This window comes from Ascaphus truei, chromosome 6, assembly GCF_040206685.1.
Source record: "Ascaphus truei isolate aAscTru1 chromosome 6, aAscTru1.hap1, whole genome shotgun sequence".
Lineage (NCBI taxonomy): Eukaryota > Metazoa > Chordata > Amphibia > Anura > Ascaphidae > Ascaphus > Ascaphus truei.
In genome coordinates, this window is record NC_134488.1 from 14,715,439 (window position 1) to 14,733,792 (window position 18,354).

General features: G+C 42.9%; 1 protein-coding gene across 1 annotated transcript in view; it reads left to right on the forward strand.

Annotated features, from left to right (window-relative positions):
* Positions 1-8,412, forward strand: part of LOC142498004 (uncharacterized) — a 32,845-nt gene extending 24,433 nt beyond the window's left edge. The window contains exon 4 of the mRNA XM_075606513.1: positions 8,264-8,412. Within this exon, the coding sequence (XP_075462628.1) occupies positions 8,264-8,412 (149 nt within the window). The remainder of the gene's footprint in view (positions 1-8,263) is intronic.
* Positions 8,413-18,354: the final 9,942 nt, after the last annotated feature.

Here is an 18,354-nt window from a genome sequence, read left to right on the forward strand (position 1 = left end):
TACACAAAATGGAGGGATGTCCAATATCAAAGAGCGAATAGGAGTGAGGGAAGGGGGAAAGGTGGCAAACAAAATATTATTCTAGTCTAAAGGAGGGTAGGGGGAAGGATAACATGTCAAGGGGAATACTATAAAAGTATCAGATTCCCCAACGAGTAGGTGCATTGAAATGAGCAAAAGTGATATACATTCGCAATCACTTGCTCCCGCCCGCGGCCACTCGAGTGTCTCTAATCCCCCAGCCTCCACATTACCTTGCTCCTCCGCCTCTCCGTCCCTCTCACCCTCATTGTCGAGCGCCCCCATGGCGCTGCGGCCCTCACGCTCTGTGACACGCGCGGTGCACGCGCATAGTACCCTTACAGAGGGCGCGCACACACGCTCCAGTTATCTGCCGTCCCTAAACTCTAGCTTCGTCCCCCGTGGCTTACAAGCAATATCCCTTAAATATTCCCATGTCTCCTCCCCTGCTCTCAGACCTATCCCTGCAAACTCTCACTCAACCCTCTGCTCCTCCTCTCTCCCTTATTGGTTCTCCTTCCTTTATAACCCCACTCTGTCCTTTTACTCATTGCTCTGCATAGCTTTCCTGTAGCTCCTGTGTGTGCAGTGTCTATGCCTAGCTCCCTTGTTTGTTCCAACACTGGTTCCTGTCCCTGCTCCTGTTTGGATTCCCCTGGCTTGAACTTGTACTGCTTTGGATTTGACTACTCTGCTTTCTCCTGCCCTTGAACCTTGGCTTACGGACTTTACTACGCTGCTCTCTCCAATTCTTGAACTCTGGCACACGGACATTACTATCCAATCTCTGGCACCCCGGACTCTGCAAGTATATGTTAACCCTTTCTTACCAGGCCTGGTAACGCATTACCACACTCCGGGCATGCCCTCACTGCTGTCGGTGCGTGTTATACCCTTACCCACCTCAGTACTGGGGACTGGCCAGGTCTGCGGGCATACAGGCGTTACATGGGCATACTGAAGTGAAAGGTATAAAGATGGGTGATACAAATATTGATTAACAATGTGAAAATGTAAGTGAACAACTGTGACCGTGAAATAGTTAGTATGCACCTAATGCATAAATAAACCCACCACTAAAAGTCAAAATGGGCTATGGCAAGGGTAAATCTAACTAGGTAACAAATACCAAAGCAGATGGATTTGTCAATTCAGAGAGAGACAATATTAGCTTTTAATGAAGATATAACAAATACCCCAAAATCTAAACAGTGCAAACTACATTTAAAAAACTAAAACAAATGGGAGGGAAATGGTGGGTTCCTAACTACTGTAGTGCCCACCTCTAAAAGCCAAAATGGGAAAATTTGGAGTTAATTATGGTAAGGAACTCAAATTGTTAAACTATAATAGTTCTTGTCATATAATATTTCATCCAACTCCTGGTATTATTTACCCTTATACCCATATAGGGTAAGTAGGTATTTTGGGGTACACGTTAGGAAAAAATGTCAGAAATAAAAAAAATATATACAGGACAAAATTCCTATTATCCAGATCTGGATAATCGCAAATTTGCCCATTAAAAATAAAACATTACCCAGACAGCATAAAGTAAATTAAAGTTGTAATTATCCCTGCCAGGATGAGGGCCATCCTCGTCTTCCTTCACATCCTCTGCATCTTCCATGGGCATCAACATTAAAATGAAAAAATGATCTAAGGCTACTTCCCCTTTATCACCTTAGCAGTTAGTAACCGTTATGGTAATTAAGGGGTTAACCCCCTCCCCCGCTACCTACACAGGTGGCCTAACTACCCACCATGGGACAACTACCCCCACACCCTCCACCCATTGATTGTCACAGTGGTAAACCATGCCTACACTATGGACATGAATTGTCACAATGGCAATGAATGGGCAAGCTACAAATAAAAAACAAGTACTAAATAAAACACATTACACAAATTAAATAAACATTTGCCAATAAACCCACTGATTGCCACTGGAGTAAACCATGCCCACAATAAGGGTTTGCATTGGCATTGAATGGGCAACCTAAAAAAAATCTAAAAAAATAAAATACATTACAATTAAATAAACACAAACATTTGCCAAAAAATGCATACAGTACATCTAATTTCAATTTACTTTATGCTGACTAGGTAATGTTTTACTTTTATTGGGAAAAAGTGCTATTATCCAGGTCTGGATAATAGAAACTGTATCCATTATTGTTGTGAATGTGTTGTGGGGGGGGGGGCAGGATGATGGGGGGGTAGTTGGGTTTTTGTATTTTAATGTTTCTTGCGGGTAGAGAGAGGGTAAAGGGAGAAGTTGCCCCTGGGTGTGTGGTTAGGACTCTAAAGTGGGTAACGGAAGGGGTTAACCCCTTAATTACCATAGCAGTTACCACAAACCAGCTACTCTGGCTTAACCCCACCATTGTCTTAGTGGCTAGCTGCTAAGGTAATGAAGCTGTTTAAATGTTAATTTTAATAACACAGTATTGAAGCAGGGGGTCTCCGGAGCTGAATCACATTCATTTCAGCCTCAGGGACCCCTTGCTTCCTGAGTTACACGCCAATATGTGGTGCTGTTATCTCCCTTTATTGTTTAAATGTCCCTGTCATGAGACGCGAGAGATTTAAACATGGCAAAGACACCGGCACCCCATACCGCAGGGGTCTCCAAGTCTGAAATGAATGCGGGCCAGCTCTCGAGACCCCCTGCTACAATACAGTGTTATTAAAAATTACATTAAAACTGTGCGATCGCCGGTAAGAACTCTGCATGGAGAGGCAGCTCTCTCTGTGCAGCTCTTCCAGCTCTGTGCTGGAGCAACATTTCACTCATTAAGCAAACACCAACTAGTGCGATTGCCATTTTTTAGCGCACAATAAAAAACTTGATTTTTTTACACCAATTTCATATCGTGCAGTAAGAACATGCCAAATCGATCAGTAATGCACTGAACTTATCGAAGTTTAGTGAATAGACCCTGTAGTGTCTTCTTCTCCCAAACAACATAGTCGTTTCAGTTATGTCTTCCTTGAATTTAACTCACTTTTGGTTCTGTATCTGCCAATTGCATAGCACCTTTTCATAGTAGATTCTAATGGGCAAATGCTGAAGTCTGTGGGAGGAAAATGGGGTGGGGGAAGTGCTTTATATATTTTAAATATAATACTGTAGGCAGATGCTTTGACTCTAATGTCTGATCAAAGCATTTTAATCTCCTCATCCTCTACTTATAGAGTGAATTAATTTTTGTATTCAGTTGGATATTCCCATACGATATCTTCTGCATTAAAAAACGAAAACATTTTAGTGTAAAATATATATATTTTATTAATCTGGTCCATTGCTGCACTAGCAGTCGTTTTTTCTATAAATCATCACCCTGATGGCTTTTTGTGTTGTAAGAGCCTGCAATGTGCACCTCTGCCCAGGAAGCCAGCAGATCATACTGTGTTTTATTAGAAAGTAAACAACATATAATTTAGAAATGACCATCTGTTGTGATGTGTTTGGAAGGCTTTTCCACTATTATGGCATTTAGGAAAAAAACACATTAACTCTGACTTTGTGGAAGTTCACCAAACGGCAAGTGCTGTTACTCTTGTAAACAGCCATTCTCATTAATGATCACTAGCAGGTGTCACGGAACACTATACGACTTACACAGGGATAAACAGGGGTTTATTCTGACAAAAGCCAACAGGGAACATTACAAACAATAAACATAGTTAAAACACGCACACAAAAAAAACCTGTATAAAACACATACAATAGCCAGATTCGGTACTTGCAGGGTTAACTGGGATTAAATGGCGCAACATAAGCCCACTTTACCAGGTCGTCTCCCGCAATTCCCTTTACAAGTTCTCATAAATCTATTTTTCCCTTCCCCAGTGATTCCTAATCTGATTCACACTACTCCTGTCACAAATGCTAACAAATGACTAACATATTAACATATTCAATCTGCCCCCTCCCTATCTTCAGAAGCAAACTCAAAATTCAATCCCTTCTCCATAACATTTAATAATCCCCTATTAACCTTCTTTCCCATCACCTCCCTCACCCCACCTTTCCCAACATCCATGATCTCCTTTACCCTCACTACTTCCTAAAGTCTCTCAAAAACCCTCCAAAGTCACCCACCTCACCGATCCAATTACCTCAACTATCCCCACTGTCAGATCCATCAACATGCCACCAAAAAGACTAAAACCAGAGACCTGACCCCAACCCCTGCCCACTAACCAAGAAACCCCTACCAACCACAATGACATCTTAACAATTACTGTATAATCAAATCTATATGTAACCACACATTTGCTTTATTAAATAATGTACAGTGCCCTGAATAAGGGCGCTATATAAATGTTATATATATAATTAAATCAGGCCTCCTCCATGACTATAAAGTCTCCAGATCACAGCTGGCTCATATTTCCAAGTAGTCTCCGCTCACCAAAAGTACCCATGAGTAACATCCGACTGCCTGGAGTGGACTGGAATTTGTAGTTTTCCCCTATACGTGAAATCTATGAAGAAATGGCATTCGATCAATCACAGTGCGGTGGAAAGAATAAACGGATGAACCAAAGGAGAGAGGGTGCGGTTACAGGTCTGGCTGTTTGCCGATCCTGATGTCAGGTTGAGCAGGAGATACGAATCAGCCAATCAGAGAAGCGCACATGGCCACTATTGCCAGACGAGATGACTCGGCTCCGAGTTCCACGAACGCAGATAAGATTGCACTAATTTTGAGGTCCCTATAATGACTCTGGTTCCGGTTTGTGGGCAAAATCAGTGGACATCTTTGGTGAGAACCTTCCCCGGACTCTGCCCATTCCTGCTGATTTTCCCAAGTCCTGGCAAGCAGGCTGGAAATGGGGGATATGTGCCCATTCACTGATCTTGCACCCCATGTCCAACAGGGTGATACTGCACCCCACACGTTTTAAGGCATTACATACACAGGACCACTATTTTCAAAGTACAATAAAGAATTATAATTTCACGTGGTTTTGGAAAATACTTTTACAGGCAATTTGAGTGCCTCACAATAACCCTTGGTCACAGATAGCGACTCTGATGAAAAGGACAGCACAACCATGCTTAACCTTCATTTTAACCGTCCTGCAGCCCTTTTTGTCACAGCAGGGATTGCCATTTAGTGAATAACCCTCTGTGGCACAGATTGTGACGGTAACCAGGCCATAAATAAAGGTCTTATGTCGGCTGGTTACCTCTGGGCCCTATTGGGGAGATTAGAGTGTCAGTTCTTGAACCCCATCATGGCACATGCATTTTATTGCAATAAAGCATTTATGTGTGTTTTACCTTTCCAGGAGTGCTAACCAGTGGAGATGTTCAGGTTATGAACTTCAGGATGGGTTTTTCGGTGATAGTGTTGTTGGGATGTGTCTAGGTAGAATGGGTCCAGAGTTTCTGGCCACCCCAAAAATGTATCCGATAATCAGGTCAGATTCCTGGTGCCACTGACAGCCCCTGCCTCTCGCTGTATAACCATCATGATCTCCCTCTATAAACCCTTCAACCCTGCGCAGGCTGGTCTGATCTCCTGTCTCCGTCCCCAGGATTGTGTCAGACAAGCGTCGGCAACTTTGAGCAGGCGCGCAGCAGTTACGGTACAGACGAGGACATCCTATTTGTCTATGTGGACAGCTGAACCCAGCTGCGGCTAACAAGGGGGCATCCGCTTCTCTCGGGGCCTCTTCCCCCCAAGCCCCTCACACCCCCCCTCACACACACCCCCTTACATCCCCCCTCACACACACAAAATCCGTCCGTCGTGTCCATATCTCTGCTGGGGGGGGGAGGAGGAGAGAAGGGTGGTTGACTTCGGGTCAGGGGACTCTGGCAGCGGTGGGTCTGGCCTGTGGATGCTGAACACCCCCTGTTTCTCCCCCCGTGTCTCCATACCTCCGCCGGAGGGGAGGAGATAGAGGGGCTGGCTCAGGGATGGGGACTCAGGGACAGGGACAGCTCAGACAATCCCCAGCAGAGAGAGACACACTGACTGACACACACACACAGTGACTGACACACACACACACTGATACACACACACTGACTGACACCCACACACACTGACTGACTAACTGACACACACTGACTGACTGACACACATGGACTGACTGACTGACACACACACACACACACACGGAATTCCCAGTTACTATAAATATAAAAGTGCAAATAGCTAAAACATGTGTTCTAAGTCAAACTTCTTTGCGTTTTGGCACTGAAATTTTATTTTTTATTTTTCATTAAAAATATCATTCTTACAAATACAAACACAGTGACAAAACTGTGACAAAAGACAAAGAAGTTTCACTTAAAATGCGCGTGCTCGGCACACACACACTTTTATTATTTCTGACATTGTCTATCATTGTATATGTTTATGCACTGTATATGAGCTGGGGATTTCCAAGTCCGTGGTTCCGAGAGACCATGTGGCCTGGCACCACGAGTCTGCTCGGGTCCCACAGTTGAAAGCCATAGAGATTGCCAGGTGTTAAAGGTGTTAAAGCCATTTGGGCGAAGGAGTTAGACTCAAGTACTCTCGTCCTGGCATGAATGGAAATTGGCGCATTCCCCTGTCAGATTTCGAATCCATCCTTGCCCGGCTCCTGTTGACTGGCAAGTCTCTGATTGTCTGGTAGGAATTCTCCCACGCTCGGATTGGCACGAGTATTTCATGAATGGGACTGAAATACTATAAGAAAACCAGCAGCCAATCTGGACCTCAGATTCTAAGCACCAAGACAGCAGTGGCAAATTCAAAAACACCGAAAGATGCTCTTGGAGAAATAGACATGAGCCAGCTTCAGAAATTTCAAGACAAGACATTCCCTAAGTCCCGCTTTTCAAGGGGCCAAGTACTGAAAAGAGAACGTAGCGGTCACGACTGGAACTACACGCCAAAAAGAGTACCAGGACGTTTGGTACTATCTCCCAGTCAAGGGATTTTGGCATCTCCGGAAGAGATACAGCGGTGGCGTCTGGAACTACCTGCCGATTGGAGTTCCAGGACTTTTCGGGCTAAACACTGGTAACCTAAAGTCTTTGTGTTATGGACTATTTGAGCTACGAAAGGTTAGTTTTTTAGCCCAGATCTCCCAGTAAATGTGTTTTCCATTGTATATTGTAATCCATTGTGTGTATGTCTGTTTCCAAGGAATAAATCACAATTTATTTTACCTCCTTGTTTTGCTCAATGTTATGATCCCGGTTTAAAAGGTGGCCTGGTCTCCCGTGACACAGATACACTAGACTTCGTTAAATCAAGGCAAATAATGTGATATTACCTAAAGCAGTAACAGACATTATTCTCTCACTCTGCGATCCTGAAGAAGCCCCATTTCAGTATCTAAATGGTAGAAACAGCAAGTTTACATGTGAATTAGCTAACATACAGTAATTTTAAATCCCTGCGTTAACCTTACCGGACTTTATTGGATAGGTGATGTTAGGGTAAACACCTCTTTTGTTTTTCATTATCACTAACATTTGTTAAAAAATTACAGTAAGCTATTTAAGTAAGCAAAACTGGGTTAACAGTACATTATTCTCTCTTTTAGACCGGCGTTACTATTAACATGAAGTTAATTTAGCTTAATATTATATATCCTAATGAAGCCTAGTGTATGTGTGCCTGTGTTGGTACTTAAATTAGGATGGATTGGGTTTTGATTAGGATGCTACTGTCTCTATACAACAAGACCCCATGCAGTGTGGTTTCATATCAAGTTAGTGAATCGTTGCATAAAGTAGGCTGTCAATGTTTGAGCTTTTTAGGCTCGACGACAATGTATACAGTATGAAGCATTGTAGCTAAAAGTGTATTTTTACACATTTTTTTTAAATCTGTGTTCAGCTCCAACAGATGTTATAAACATATTAAGTAACTTTTGCATGTTTTATTCATATGATTATCTCATTTGTATTAGGTACAAGATAGGAATAGCTTTTTGTTAACAAAAAAAGGGAAAATGACGATTGCCAGAAATGCAGAATTCGATAAAATATGTGTGACTCGTAATTCTTTTATATCTCCAACAACTGATATTCTTCATATCACAAGATGATGCAAAGGGGTTAAAAGTGGCAAAAAATACCAATAATGTGGCAAAAAATACCAATAACTTGATATATTGATTTTGAGAGACGCACAATGTAAATACCTCTTTTAGTATCGATTTAACTCCAAAATAGGTTTGATATTTAGACCCCATTGTGAATTTTTTTTCTACTGTATAGTGCATGAAGTTGGCTGCACTGGGAAAATAATTGTCATCATAACACTAAACCCTGAAGCAATGCCACATGATCCTTTTAATGTGGTGAATCTTGGCAGCCACCACTGTAAGAAAGTGCTGCAAACAAACAGCTGCAATTTATGTTTATGAAATAAACAAAAAACAATTGGAACAATAAATGCTTAACTATAATAAATGTGGTCAGAGTTTCCATCAGGACAAATTATCCAAACCAAATAGATGGAGCATAGAGAGGTTCATGTCACGTTAGCACTTTAGTATATTAGTTGCTCGCATATACATCATCTTTATGAATTCATTCAGAGCATTAATGGAATATACACTATAATGGAAAGACACAACAAAACCTCTGCAGATTATTTATCCTAGCCAAGGTCCCTGTAAACATTGCCTAATACCTGTCATTGCCGAGGAGCGGAGTTGAATTATATATTTATGAATGAGTTTGAAAATACCTGCCTTGTTGCTTTGTATTATCAGTGGCTTTTCTTCCAATAGCACACTGCACTGAGCACATCAATTGTTCTTGTAAATGAGTAACAGCTCTGAAAAAGCAATCCTGCCCAGGATATGTACATTATTACAACCCTTCATCTGGCTGCGTCCAACATGTGTCATCCTGCTACGTCCAACATGTGTCATCCTGCTACGTTCAACATATGTCATCCTGCTACGTCCAACATGTGTCATCCTGCTACGTTCAACATGTGTCATCCTGCTACGTTCAACATGTGTCATCCTGCTACGTCCAACATGTGTCATCCTGCTACGTTCAACATGTGTCATCCTGCTACGTTCAACATGTGTCATCCCGCTACGTTCAACATGTGTCATCCCGCTACGTCCAACATGTGTCATCCCGCTACGTCCAACATGTGTCATCCTGCTACGTTCAACATGTGTCATCCTGCTACGTCCAACATGTGTCATCCTGCTACGTCCAACATGTGTCATCCTGCTACGTTCAACATGTGTCATCCTGCTACGTCCAACATGTGTCATCCTGCTACGTCCAACATGTGTCATCCTGCTACGTTCAACATGTGTCATCCTGCTACGTCCAACATGTGTCATCCTGCTACGTTCAACATGTGTCATCCTGCTACGTCCAACATGTGTCATCCTGCTACGTCCAACATGTGTCATCCTGCTACGTTCAACATGTGTCATCCTGCTACGTCCAACATGTGTCATCCTGCTACGTCCAACATGTGTCATCCTGCTACGTTCAACATGTGTCATCCTGCTACGTCCAACATGTGTCATCCTGCTACGTTCAACATGTGTCATCCTGCTACGTCCAACATGTGTCATCCTGCTACGTCCAACATGTGTCATCCTGCTACGTCCAACATGTGTCATCCTGCTACGTTCAACATGTGTCATCCTGCTACGTTCAACATGTGTCATCCTGCTACGTTCAACATGTGTCATCCTGCTACGTCCAACATGTGTCATCCTGCTACGTTCAACATGTGTCATCCTGCTACATCCAACATGTGTCATCCTGCTACGTCCAACATGTGTCATCCTGCTACGTTCAACATGTGTCATCCTGCTACGTTCAACATGTGTCATCCTGCTACGTTCAACATGTGTCATCCTGCTACGTCCAACATGTGTCATCCTGCTACGTTCAACATGTGTCATCCTGCTACATCCAACATGTGTCATCCTGCTACGTCCAACATGTGTCATCCTGCTACGTTCAACATGTGTCATCCTGCTACGTCCAACATGTGTCATCCTGCTACGTCCAACATGTGTCATCCTGCTACGTTCAACATGTGTCATCCTGCTACGTCCAACATGTGTCATCCTGCTACATCCAACATGTGTCATCCTGCTACATCCAACATGTGTCATCCTGCTACGTTCAACATGTGTCATCCTGCTACGTTCAACATGTGTCATCCTGCTAAGAAACGTATGACCTAATTGGCAAAACGTTGCAGTGGCTGCAAAGTATCAATGAAAAACATGCTTATATTTTGTAGACTTCATTCTAAAAATTAACCAACATCTTGTAGAAAACAAATCTGTAAATGTACCGTAATCTAGTGTATTTTATGCTATTAAATTGTAGGTTTTTCAAGTATTGGTTGTAGTACCATGTGATGGCATTTTTAAAGGATGCAACGTCATCTTAAAGGGAGGGACGTCACAGCCTTAAAAAAAATAGCTGCCATCACATGGTACTAAAACCAATCAGATTGGGGGTGGACCATAGGATGCCTTCCATGGTATATCTCCCAATCCGATTGGTTGCTTTACCATGTGATGGTAGACATTATTTTTCTAGTGACATCATTTTAAAGGGAGGGAAACATAATCTTCCTGATTGGCTGGCTTCCCTCCCTTTAAAATAACGTCATATCCTTAAAAAAAACCACAGTCACATGGCACACCAGCCAATCGGATTGGGGGTGTAACATTTGACACTGTTGCTGCCCACAGAGGACAAGGGTGCGGACGACGGTGATGAGGATGGCCTTCATCCTGGCAGGGGTAAGTGAAACTTTAATTTACTTTATGCTGGCTGGATAATGTTTTATTTTTTAATGGACAAATGAGCTGTTATCCAGATGTGGATTGTGACGGGAGGGGATAACCTGGCTATCTAATAACGGTTTAAGACTCTGCTTACCCCTGAACCCATAGGGTCCCTGGTACAGTACCTCCATAAGACTGGGATCAGGGATGATACATGTTGGAGAATATAATGACCTTGTTTTTCCTATTTCATATTCCCTGTATCCCAGACTTGTGAAACTTGCTGTGTGTGAGTTTTAGGTGGGATATTTAGGTAAGACTGCAATTCTTTTTGTTGCAGGAGTTCGGGGACTGGGGCTACCTGTAGTACTTTAATTCTACCCGACATGCAGGCAGGATTTGCCGGTACGCAAGTAGAATTACACCGGACTGGCCTGTGTCTCCCAGACGCCTGCTTTTTGAGCCCTGATATCCCCATCCTATATCCCACACAGCCCCGAGTCTCTCCAATGTCCGCCATGTTTTAAAATATGTTTTTCAATGTTTTATACATTTATTATTATTGCTCTATGTAGCTTGCCCGGGCGATTAGTTATGGTGCCAGCAAGTCTACATAGGGTACGTAGTACAAAAGGGAGAGGCTGTCCAGAGGTGAGAAAGCACTTGGTGAGTGATAAAAATGAATGGCCAGATCCGGACTACAAAGGGACACCCTTTTGTCAGTGCTAGACCTGGTTGAGCTGGCTCAGCAGGAGGCAATGAGTTAGCCAGAGAAGAAGCAGCCATATAGTCTGATCCTCTTGGTTAAAATCATATTTCCCGCTCACCCAGCTTTCGAGTCTCTGTGCACGCCTCCTTCCCTGATGTTATCCGAGGGTTGAGCCCCTCTTTCTATTTGCTGTCGGGGAGGGATTCCCCTTCACTGATTGGCTGCTCCTTCCCCCCTCCGTTCTGGAGATAGCCCAGCGGAGCATATGTAAGGTGCTGACCAGGAGAGAGAGTAGCGCAACCAATCGGGAGTCGATGAAGCTGCGGTGGGCTTTTCAAAGTTGCTCTGTTTGAAATAGCAGAGAAGCCAGCTTTGTTTTGAATCAGAAAAGAGGGAAGGGAAACACAAAATGATTGTGCCCCTAAAAGAATTCACTAAACTGCACACCTACAACGTGTAAAAGTTAACTTTTAATGAATTTACTTAAAAAATATATTACCAAAGAATTGTGTAAAGTGAATTTAAAAATGAATTAAATCAACAATATCAAGCGCCCATGTCATCAAATACATAATTATGCTATCCCAGTACAACCTAATGGTGATGGGAAGTGGAGGACACAAGATGCTATGTCAGGGCATTAAACCCCTCTGGGTCAACTGTGAGACTCAATGGTATGTGTATGTATATACAAGTCAGCGAGCGATTGAGTGAGTAAGTATCCAGCGAACCTGCTGCAATAATTACCATTGACTACTTCAGTAATAAGTAGTCAGTGTGATGAAGTACAAGTACTCAGAGTGATAACGTTAACACTCACAGTAAAAATACTGGTAAGTTAACACTTGATGGAACTCACACTCACAGCAATGTAACTGGCGAGTTCACAGCCTAAACTCTGTGAGCACACATGTCATGGAGAGCAGAGATAGCAAGCTCACTGACTGTGGAGATAGGATTAACTAACCAAATACTGAGATCTATACACAGTGAACCAGGAGACTACAAACACTACATTAAAACAGCTCCAAGTAGGAGACTGACAACATTGCGCGTCCAATGCGCGTTTCCCTCCAGCAAAGGAGCTTTTTCAGGGACAGAATTCTGTTATTAAATCCTATCTCACGACGTCACGATGAAGCACGTAGTGCGAAACGCGTAGAGGTCATGACAGGTCACTCTGCGCGTATGCTGTTAGGCTGAAACGGCGCTTGCAGGAAGTTCGTGCGGTGGTTACATCTCTGCGGTGGCGTTGTCCGGACTCTTGTACGTTTACCAGCGGGACCCGCTTGGAACCTCAGTGTAAGTTCCCGTCTCCCCCTTTCAGACTCAGGCAGTTGTTCAGCTTTATTATTAGCATATACCTGGGTCCATGTATCCTTTATTTTGAACATTCATGTATTTTTATTAATTTATTTTTTGTTATACTGTGTTTAGATCTAGTCTAAGTAGATACATTTTATTCTGTGTGGGTATTTCTGTTATATTTACCCAGATCTAGTGTGTATGTGTACTGAGGTGGGGTTGGATCCCCTCAGTTATCTTTGATTTTAATAAATATTTTCTACCTATTTTAATCCCTGGTGCGCATTGTGTGCATTATTTTCTTGTCGTTACAAGGTGTCATATATAGCAGAGTAGATCCCAAGAGGATCAAAAAAGACTCCCTCATATATCGAGCACTCAATGTTGGGGTGCAATGGTAAGACTTACAGTGGTCTATCGGTTAAATACCGTTGATAGGGCAAAATATGCCCATCATGGCCGGAAAGAGCTAGGAAAATAATAAAGTTTTATTCAATTCATTTCAGATAGTCAAGTTAAAAACACATATAAAACATTCAAACATTAAAAAAAAAAACATTAATGTTTTTTTTTTTTAATGTTTGAATGTTTTATATGTGTTTTTAACTTGACTATCTGAAATTAATTGAATAAAACTTTATTATTTTCCTAGCTCTTTCCGGCCATGATGGGCATATTTTGCCCTATCAACGGTATTTAACCGATAGACCACTGTAAGTCTTACCATTGCACCCCAACATTGAGTGCTCGATATATGAGGGAGTCTTTTTTGATCCTCTTGGGATCTACTCTGCTATATAAGTCATTTTTTCCCTCTGAGCACCTGTTGCCTTTACCCTATATACATACGCATATATACATAGATGAGCGGTTTTATTACCCTTTATAAACATTACAAGGTGTCCCCCATTCCAGGGGTCACCTTGCTTTAGGAGTCAGTTGGGGAGACGCTCCACATACATGCTGCAAGGGGATTAGTGCTTCCAGCAAACTCTACATCTGCAGCACGAGCACTGAATTTCTTATTTCAACTGCTTATGCCAATAAAACTAACTTTATTTTACTGCCTTGTTTTGCCTATTGGCTGATCCCATAAATATAAACGTGTTAAGAGACCTGGTCTACCGTGACATGGATATTAGTTATTTTGCCCATTACTGTACTGTATGTGTTAGGGTGCGTAGTAGGGTTGTTATATTTGAATGTTTCTTAGGAGTAGAGGTATTTGGTGAAGGGGTAGTTGCCCCAGGGTGGGTGGTTAGACCTCTCGGGTGGGTAACGGGGGGGTTAACCCTTCATTACCATAGTGGTTCCCACAGCTATGGTAGTGAAGGAGTTAACGCCTCCCACAACCTTCCAGCAGCCCTAACCACCCACTATGGGGCAACTACCCCCTTCATCCACCCCCTGTATCCACAAGAAACTAGGTGCTCCGGATTAACCTCTTCATTGCCTTAATTTTAATCACAGAGTATTATAGCAGGGGGTCTCCTAATATGAACCGCATTGATTTCAGTCCCGTGGACCCCCTGCTTCCCAAGTTACAGGCTGAAATCAATGCGGTTCAGCTCCAGAGAAAATGTAAATAGAAACAGTGCGATCGCCTGTAAGAGAAGTGCAGGGAGATGCGGCTCTCTCTGTACAGCACTCTCTATGCAGCTCTTACAGACTGCAGCCAGATCACATGGGGGAGAACATAAAGAAAGGCTGAGATACCATCGTTGCTGTCCCGTATGAAATTGGCATTTTCCTTCCTAACGTTTTGAGACTTTATGAAATGGTTCCTGATTCTTTTTCTGAATACTGTGTTAACACAGATGTCACATCGTTCGAGATGGCAACAATTTTATCAAAGCTACTAGAATAGGCCCCTCTATCCCAGAGCTTTATGCGATCCCAACTATTGGTCTTATTCATTAAACTTCAAGAATGGCATTTTCATACAAGGACGGTCAATATCACATGGAAAACCTTCTGACTATTCATTAAACAGTTCTCAAGTCTAAACTGTCAGATTAGTGCTTTTTTCGAGCAAATTCAATTTGGCCTATGAATTCCATGTGATATGCACATTTGATATGTAAATGAGCAAATGTGACAACATTAAGTATTCACAAGCTATTTAAAAAAAGAACTAGATAGAAATTGACAGCTAAAAATCTTGCAAATGTTTTCCACATGCCTTAGGCTTGAAGAATTTGTAGTATATACAGTCGCGGCTAGGCTTATTCTAAAGCTTGCCGGGATAAATGCGGGTCTTTTCTCCGATTTGAACGGAGTTTCCCGCGCGGCGGTCGCTTCAACAGATAAGCGCTAATGGCGCTTATCATTGAAAGCGCCCGCGGCTCGGGAAAACAAAAAAAAAAAAGCCGCGCGCCGCCGTATTTAAAAAAAACCCGCAGAGAAAGCCGCATTAGGTTAAAGGCGGCCGCGACTGTGTATATATATATATATATATATATTTATATATAATATATATATACACACAGACATACCCCGCATTAACGTATGCAATAGGACCGGAGCATGTATTTAAAGCGAAAATGTACTTAAAGTGAAGCACTACCTTTTTCCCACTTATCGATGCATGTACTGTAATGCAATCGTTATATACGTGCATAACTGATGTAAATAACGCATTTGTAACAGGCTCTATAGTCTCCCCCTTGCGCACAGCTCCGATACAGGTAGGGAGCTGGTATTGCTGTTCAGGACATCCTGACAGGTGCATGCGCGAGCTTCTATTTGATATTGGGCGATATGTCCTTAGTCACGAGTGTACTTAAAGTGAGGGTCCTTAAACCGGGGTATGCCTGTATATGTAACCCCCTTTATCTGTGTCTAAGGGAACTACAGTACGTGTGCTGCTGTTAGCTGTTGCCTCCGCACCTGGGAGCCTGAACCTTCGCACCTGGGAGCCTGGGATGAGCTCTCGTTCTCCTCGGTGCAGCGCCTCCACCAGAGAGGGATCCGAGCACAGCGGGATAAACCCTTTCAGGACCACTTACAGTGAAATGATGCACACACCAGTACACTGGCGACACACTTTATTCGAGCTTGGCTAGTCCCACGAATTCGGGTATACCCGGGTGTATTGAGGTTTGTGACTGTTTTCTGCCCGAGTACATTGAGTTATTTTCCAAGCAGGGATTGAAGCATTTTATTCCCGCTGGCTGCAATACTGCACAGTATATATATATAAACTGCATTACAATTCATGAATTTATGCCATCTGGTAGACACGCGAAGCATTGCAGCCTATTAAATCCTAATCATTATCATTTAACAGATCAGCCGCCCATTAGCCAGGCATGAACCCAGGCTGGGAAGGCAAATGCAACGGGGCTTGTCAGAGGTTAGGAGTGGCGCATTCCAGGTATCTGCCAGGTACATACCGGGTATTTGCTTGAATAAAGTGTGTCGGTGCAGTATATAACAATTGGTTTACTGACAATAGAATAACGATATAACGGTACCATGCAATCTAACACACACAATACAATAATAACAACACCGGGTGACTGTCCCCCAAAGTACCTAGGGTGCGTGGCACCAATACCCCTGGTGTACCCCCCAATGAGAGTATGTCCCACCCATGTGTAGGGAGTAGCGCTACCCCTGTGAACCATTGGTGTACTTTTCCTCCCTGGGCACTCCAGTACCCAGGTACCGCTGAATCAGCAAAAAGGATCTGTCTGATCCCATGATGTCTGCTGAATATTCTCTCTCTGGTCTGCATGAGCATCCGCCTCTTGAGGGAGCTCCAGCCGGAGGGCCTCCCAATGTCTACAGTTGCCTGTGGTCTGATCCAAACTGCGTGATGTTTCTTCGTTGAAGCTACACCTGACACTATAAGACTAAAGGGTAGTGTCCCTGTCTGGGGTCTTCCCTCTAGTAGCCACAATCTAGAATGGGACTTAGGACCTATCTGGGACCTAAGGGACAAACATAGTCCTAGTCCAGGGGAGCACTGCTCCCTAGACACAATCTCAACGGTTCTCCCCTTCTTCCAAGTGCCAGTTTCTGCCAAACTGTGTCAACATTCTACCTGCATGTCCCTCAGGCTCCTGGGACATGTAGTCCCTTGCGGGGCCTCACCTAAGATGTCCGCCACAACTCTGGGGACTGCGTATGCGCAAAGACTCCACTGCGCATGTGTGAACCCAGAATGCCCGCTGGAACTTCTTGCCTCTCTGCGCATGCGCACGCTGCATTTGCACATAAGCGAACTACAAGATGGTGGCCCCCGCTTGCCAGGTACACCGTGGAGCTCCACCACTCCCACACACCGCAGCCGTCCCCCTCCCCGGCACCGGAGGTAAGAGGTGACACGGCTACATCTATATATATTAGATTAATGTACAGAAGGTGTTAAAGGTGCAGTTCCAGATTTGAACACATAATAAATGTCTTATTGTAATAGCTAGCTTGATGATTATTTAAAAACATATTTTTTTAATACTGGATTGCTTTGGTAAATTAGCACTTGGGACTTTAGAGTTACCCACAATTAACCTGAAGTTATTATTACTGCAAAGTAGCAAAGTAGAAAAAAGAAATACGTCAATCAAGTTCTACCTCTGCTAAATGTATACTTATTCTTTATTTGTATTTACAGTATATTTTTCCAGAGGAAAGCAAACAATAATCCCCCAGTGAAATATCATCTAATGATATCTCATAAGGGGAAAAATAAATTCCTTCCTGGCTCCAAATATTGGCAGATATTGGAAGTGGAAAGGGTGCTCTAATACAGGGCCAATGATGATGAATAAAATCCAGAATATAATGGAACAGTGGGTGAGACTATGACCATATAGAAAAATGATAGTGAGTATATATCCATGAAGTATTCAGACTCCCAAAATATTCCCTGAAAACAGGGATGAGTGAAATAATCACAAGCCCTCTTTTTCATTGGGAGTGTCCATTTCAATAGCAAGCAATAAGTACTCACAGTCTCTTGATGGAAAAGATTAACAGAATATCACCCACTTCCTGATGCTGGTAAAGGCATACAGCTGCTGAGTTCGAATCCAGAGATAAGATGAGAGGTAGCGCACAGGCAACGAATGAAGGAGAGGGGTCCAAATCATGCAAAAATAGGATTTATTGGCAAGACAATTGCATAGAGGAAAAACCTCCTACAGTACGTGTTTCGAGTATAAAGTACTAAGGTACTGTGCGCTACCTCTCATATTATCTCCAAATATTGGCAATCACATTACTCCCTGGATCAAAATCCTTCCCGTATTTACTTATTTGGTATATCGCTGTATACCTTTCATTTCTAGAAAGATGTCCAACCTTTTTTTTAAGCTATCTATTGTATCTGCCATCACTATCTCCATGGGTAAAGAATTCCACATGTTAACTACGCTTAATGTAAAGAACCCTTTCCTTTGCTGCTGGTGAAATCTCTTTTCCTCCAACCCTTAAGTTTTGACCCTGTATCGTTTGTACTGCCCTTGGGATGAATAGTTATTTTTAAAGCTCCTTGTATTGTCCCTGAATATATTTATATATAGTTGTCATATCGCCTCTTAGACGCCTCTTTTCTAATG